General features: G+C 42.2%; 1 protein-coding gene across 2 annotated transcripts in view; it reads left to right on the forward strand.

The window, feature by feature from the left end:
* The window catches only part of LOC146628146 (PDZ domain-containing RING finger protein 4), a 128,730-nt gene extending 124,188 nt beyond the window's left edge, over positions 1-4,542 (forward strand). For both annotated transcript variants that reach the window (XM_085359379.1, XM_085359380.1), the window contains 3 exons: positions 1,223-1,324; positions 2,147-2,275; positions 3,070-4,542. In XM_085359379.1, the coding sequence (XP_085215505.1) occupies positions 1,223-1,324; positions 2,147-2,275; positions 3,070-4,542 (1,704 nt within the window). The remainder of the gene's footprint in view (positions 1-1,222; positions 1,325-2,146; positions 2,276-3,069) is intronic.
* Positions 4,543-6,000: the final 1,458 nt, after the last annotated feature.

The raw sequence follows: 6,000 nt of genomic DNA on the forward strand, positions 1-6,000 counted from the left end.
TTTTGCAGCAACATGGTCATTCTTACCTGTTAGCCAAAAACTTAGCATATCTCAGCATGGTGGCGTTTCCTTAAATACATTTAAAAATATGGGACAAAAGAAGAAATGAGAGAGCTAAAAATAATGATCTACAGCAGATAAACAGTTTCTGAAAGTCGTGTTCTTTAGAGAAACGGAAAAAATTAATTAAAGACCCGACAAAGGACCTAAGAGATGTGCCGGTTGAGCCAACTACTGTTTGCTAAAGCCTCATCAGAAATGGTCTCAGTGGAAGGGTGGCTGTCAAGAAGCCATTGTTAAAGATGGGAAACAGGGAGAAAAGACTGAGGCTTTACCAAATTACAGAACAAGTAAACTGAAAATCAGTAGCAACCGGTCTTTTGGAATGATGCCAGTGATTCCAAACACGCTGCCAATGCAGTAAAACTATATCTGGACAGAAAAAATACACTGTTGTTCTAGTCGTGAATTTGCCTCTTCAGATCCCCCACCTCAGCATAATTGAGACACTGTGGGATCATCTTAACAAAGAATAAAACAAAAGGCAGTCAACATCCAAAGAAGAGCTTTAAAACTCCTTCAAGATGCCTGGAGAGCCGAAGACTTTATACAGAAATTATAAGACAGCTTGTCTAAGTGAGTGAAAGTTGTACAGACTCTGTTTCTTTTATATATATTTGACCATCTTGGGAGGGAAAGAGAGAGACGGAAATAGTCTGCCTGGCCTATAATAGCTATGTGAAGTGGATCCATGAGTGCTACTGGTCTAATTGTCTCAACAGTACATGTTGTGTGGCTGATTTGAACAAAGGGAAGCGGTGTGCGTAGGTTTGTGAGGCAGACGGGTACTCTGGCACTATTATCCACTAGTGACAGGGCCATTACTCTGCCTGCAAAAAGATGGACGCCACCTGTCAGTGGCCAGTTAATTGTACGGCTAGATGTATGTATGCTGCTGGATGCTTTGGTGGACACAACACCTCCGTCAGCCCACGGCCGGTGTCTCATTCATAATCGCTGCTGGGTCCAGATTTATTACAGAGAGGGTTGACAATTTGCCCAGGAAAAGGGCACTACTGTCCAATGTGTTTCAGTGTGGCATTTTGTTTTTCTTAAGGGCATTTGCATTAGAGCGATGAACCTGTGTGTTCGTGCCTGTGTTGAAATTTTTGCTTGTTTGTGTTTCACCTAATATGGTCTTAATCGTGTTTGTCGTCTTCAGATTAATGGCCAGGATGTACAGGACAGGGAGGAAGCCATGGCTGCACTCTCCAGTGACGAGTGCAGGAACATCATACTGCTGGTTGCCAGACCTGAGATGCAGGTGAGAAATAATCACACATTCAACTCACACTGACTTATTATGCACTGAAGTCAAATAGTAAAAACTAATTTCCTCGACTTGTCTTTGGAAAAGAAAAGAAACTAAGTTTGAAGTGACAAAGACTTACAAAAGAACAACCGTGGAGCTAAGATAACCCAGCTGCTTTTGAACTGTCTGGACATAATCTACAGTTTACATAACCTGTATGGTTTCAAATTCAGGCTTTTACTGTACTGTACTGTACTGTACTGTGTATTTGCTCAAAGAAGACCTCAGCAGTTTGGTGTAGCCACCAACGCCCTCCCACCACATGTAACCACTCCTACTGCAAGCCACGACTGAGACCTCATCATGTTTTATTTTTATGTAGCGCCACTGTAATTGACTTCCAACGGTAAGCCATAAAAGCTAATGGCATGCTAATGTGGAGTGAGTTCAGGCCCAGGGCCGATGACAAACTAAGTGGAAGGACTCTGCCGCAGTGCAGAGGAACTGGAAGCAATACTAGGCTCTTTAATTAAATGCATTTTAGTAGTAAATCTGAAGTCATCAGATATGGATACCATTTGGTTTGCATCAGATGTACAAACAGATGATGGATGATGTGGATGATACGGCCTAACAGGTTAAAAGTGGTGGCCATCAAGTTACGTGGTTCTGATTCTACGATTAGAGTCCATGTTTAAAAGATGAGGACTGTATATCTGTCAAATGTGAATCATGACGCTTGTTATTACCCAAAAAGGATAACAAAAATGTCACTAAGCCACTAGCCTAAACCCTTTCCTTCACCATATGCTTTCCTTCTTCCTTCACCTATAGCTGGAAGAAGCCTGGCTGGATGATGAACATAGCGAGTTCCTGGAGCAACTGAAGATGGAAATGTTGGAGGAGCAGCAAAGAGAGGAAATGGAATTAGCTGCCTTACAAGAGGAACAGGAGAATGAACAGGTCAGACAGCATCGAGACATATTGACCCTGCCAGTAATGAGCAAGTGAATGAAAAAGCTTATCTCCATGTAAGAAATTCTGAAGCTCTTTGTTTGCACTGTTCAGTATAACGAAGCTTCTAAAACTCAGCAAGGAGAAAAAAAAGGACAGCTCATTGCGACAGATCATTATACACAGCCAATATTATCTTTGATGCCATTTCTATCATAAGACAAACTGTTCATCAACTTTCTTTGCAAAACCGAGTCAAAACAAGCTTCTCCCTGTGAAATGTGAGCGTTAAATTCCGATTATGAATATTTATGGAGGGGGACCGTTGAACCATTTAAATTCCAAACATTAGTAACCGTGATTTAAAATTCTGTTTTGCTGAGAGGATAGCATACCTCAAAAATCCATATAAATGGGACTTCAAAGACATGGCAGAGAGGAGACAATCCCTGAAGTAACAGAGCTGGTTAACAGAGTTATGCACAACAACATATGTATTCCTTCAGGGGAATGCAGAAGAGGGATGCACTTCTTGAACTCTTAAAAAGTTCTTGTGACTTTTTGTTATTGTTTTTTTTTTCCCTCGCTCCATGATTAAATCAGAGAATAAATTCAGAATAAGCATGTTTCTGTATTACCAAACAGAAAGTCTGTACATTTAGGTTTAATTACCTTGCTTTCAAAAAGAGCGTAGCTGTTGCACATTCATGTACAACGCATGTTTATGTTGTACACAGCTGCATATCCCATAGTTGTTATCTATCTAGAAGTAATTCACGCTGATTCTCTTCAACTTATTTCAGAGAACAGAGGATGATAAGCCCACTTGTTCCACACTCCCTCATCATAAGGACAATGTACTGAGCATAAAGGACAGGATGGGGAACTCGCAGCATAATGTCATGGCACATATCCAGAAACGTCTGTCCCAGTGCCTGAAAGACAGTCGGGACACGCACTCTACCACCAGCTCCATGCGGCTAGACGACAAAACGGATGAGGATGACGATGAAGCAGAAGGTGATCGCTTCCAGCAGCTCTTGGAACTGAAATGTCAAATACGCAACAGCGGCGAGTACGACCTGTTCTACAGCCGCCGGAGCACTATTGAGTGCAGCATGGGGGAGCAGGCGGGGGTACAGCACGAGCTGCGTATGCTCAATGAGGAACTGCGCAGCATCGAGCTTGAATGTCAGAACATCATGCAGGCCCACAAACTTCGTAAGGGTCAGCAGTCTCCCTCAGTGGGCCATTCTACACCCTCCACCAAAATCCAAAGCTTTCACCGCGGTGAGCCCTCAAAGGGTAAGCTGGCCGACATTAACGAGAGGCTAGAGAAATCGGACAAGGACAGCTCCAGTGCCTACAACACAGCAGAGAGTTCACGCAGCACCCCTCTGGCAATGGACCGCTCCCCGGAGCACTCACTCCAGAGAATGGTTAGTCTTACAAACCAGAGGAACCTCTGCAGCGGCCTCGCTGCTGGTCATTCTCTTAGCCTGAGCCCCATCCCAGCGTGCCGCGCTCCAGTCCTGGGTAAGAGCAGCAGCCCTGACCACAGCAATCCTTCTGAGTCAGACCAAACACCTCAGGCTGAGGAAGAGAGCAGAGGGAAACTAAACCAAAGCGCTTCCCGAAATCCATACTTCTCACCTTCTCACAGTTCCCAGCAGAGGCAGACCAACATCCCAGCTCACGCCCGCCACTACCAGAGCTACATGCAGCTGATACAACAGCGCTCAGCTGTAGAGTACGCTCAGAGCCAGCTCAGTCTACTTAGCGTCTGTAAAGAGCCTCAGAGGCCCATTACAGAGCCCAAGATGGAGTGGAAGGTCAAGATCCGTAGTGACGGTACCCGCTACATCACCAAGAGGCCTGTGAGAGACAAGATCCTGAAGGAGCGAGCCCTAAAGATTAAAGAGGAACGCAGCGGGGGAATGACGACAGATGACGACGCAATGAGTGAAATGAAGATGGGGAGGTACTGGAGTAAAGAGGAAAGAAAGCAGCACCTCGTCAGAGCGAAAGAACAGCGGAAGAGGCGAGAGTTCATGCAGCGCAGTCGGCTGGAGAGCTTGAGGGAGAACCCTCAGAGCAGCAGTGAGGGTCGAAAGGAAGTCAGCATCATAGAGCTCAGCCACAAGAAGATGATGAAGAAACGCAACAAGAAGATCTTGGATAACTGGATGACAATCCAGGAGCTGATGACTCATGGTACCAAGGCCCCAGAGGGAGCTAAGGTACACAATGCCTTCCTTTCAGTCACTACTGTATAAAAAAACAAAACAAACACACACATTCTACCCCATGTGGTACGACATACTTGCCTCGTTAAATGTGGCATTTTTACATGGACAATAGGAATATTTTTCACACTTTGTAACCCAAAAAAAGCATTTTGTAAAGAATTTATCAGCGGCATCATGACATTTTGATGTTTTTCCAAGATTGTTTTTTTCACATCACTCTGTGGGAAAAAGCATTTTTTCTATGATACAATGACAATACAATTATTTTGTTATTTTACGCGAAACATGTTTATCTTTTCAATTCTATTTTCATATTTATGTTGTAACCACTTAACTCAAGACAGTTCTAAGAGACTTTTTTTTCTTTTATGTAATATGCACACTTACCAATGGAGCATCAGCCGGTCATTTGCTTTTTACTTTTTTAAATAAATACAAACTAACGTATACGTATGCAGTCTTTGTCTCCTATTCAAAGCAAAGGAGACGTGGACATAGTTACTCCTCATTGTCCTGAATTTTAAAGACAATTCCCATGGAAACGAGGAGGTGGGAGGGGGTAAAGATTTGGCGCTGCACGTTGAATTGAATTGTTATCAGCAATTTGCAAAAACATCTTTAAAAAAGTTGGATACCTCATTTTACAGCAACGCACGTGTTGTTTCTATAACCTCAACAACAAAGCTACAAATTGGGAACAAATCAAAGCTGCTGCACTAACAGTTTAGTGGGGAAATACAGTTTTGGACACAGAATCACATGTCTTAAAACTTTTAAATACTTTTGATTCATTAGTAAAGAGGACATTTAAAAAAAATGTCCTGATATGCTTTGTTTGTCTGGTTTGGCAGTTTTGGGTAAAATTTTTGTATTCAGTTTTATTTTGTGGGTTTATTTTCTACATGTATGACAACAGATGAACCTTCCCATAGCTTTTACATATCAGTACTTTTTACTCTCCCACATACACCTTAACTCAGCATAGCCTTAACAACCAGACACGAATCAACGGCGATCAAGTTGCCAATTCTGTGGCGACTTGATTTCAACCGCAAAACTGTCTGTGTATCTTTGCAACAGAGATATTTTGTTCAGACTTATTCATACATTGTATGATTTGAGTTTTTGACAACTGGAAACATTCATATATATTGTATAATAGTTCTGATTCATATTTGCAGTTAGATCAAAGTGGTGTTAGGATGATTGCCACTGAGCAGGACTCAGAACACAGCATTTTAGAACTGGTGAGATAAACGGGTTGCCATTTATCAAAAGTCTTATAGTCCAGTTACGTGTATAGTAAACTCCATCCAAATGAATACTTTTTAAGTGAAGTATTGTAAATTTGAAATTTTTGAAAACCAAGTCCTGTAACGTTTTAAGTCGATGTCTGATGGTCTGAAGTAAAGCGTAGGTGGAACATTTGTAGCCAGGTAAAATGTGTTATAATGGTGATCTTTGCAAAAGAAATGATAATAAATT

Source organism: Diplotaxodon limnothrissa, linkage group LG7, assembly GCF_057381915.1.
Source record: "Diplotaxodon limnothrissa isolate DT_005_m linkage group LG7, D_limnothrissa_male_GT1.1, whole genome shotgun sequence".
NCBI lineage: Eukaryota > Metazoa > Chordata > Actinopteri > Cichliformes > Cichlidae > Diplotaxodon > Diplotaxodon limnothrissa.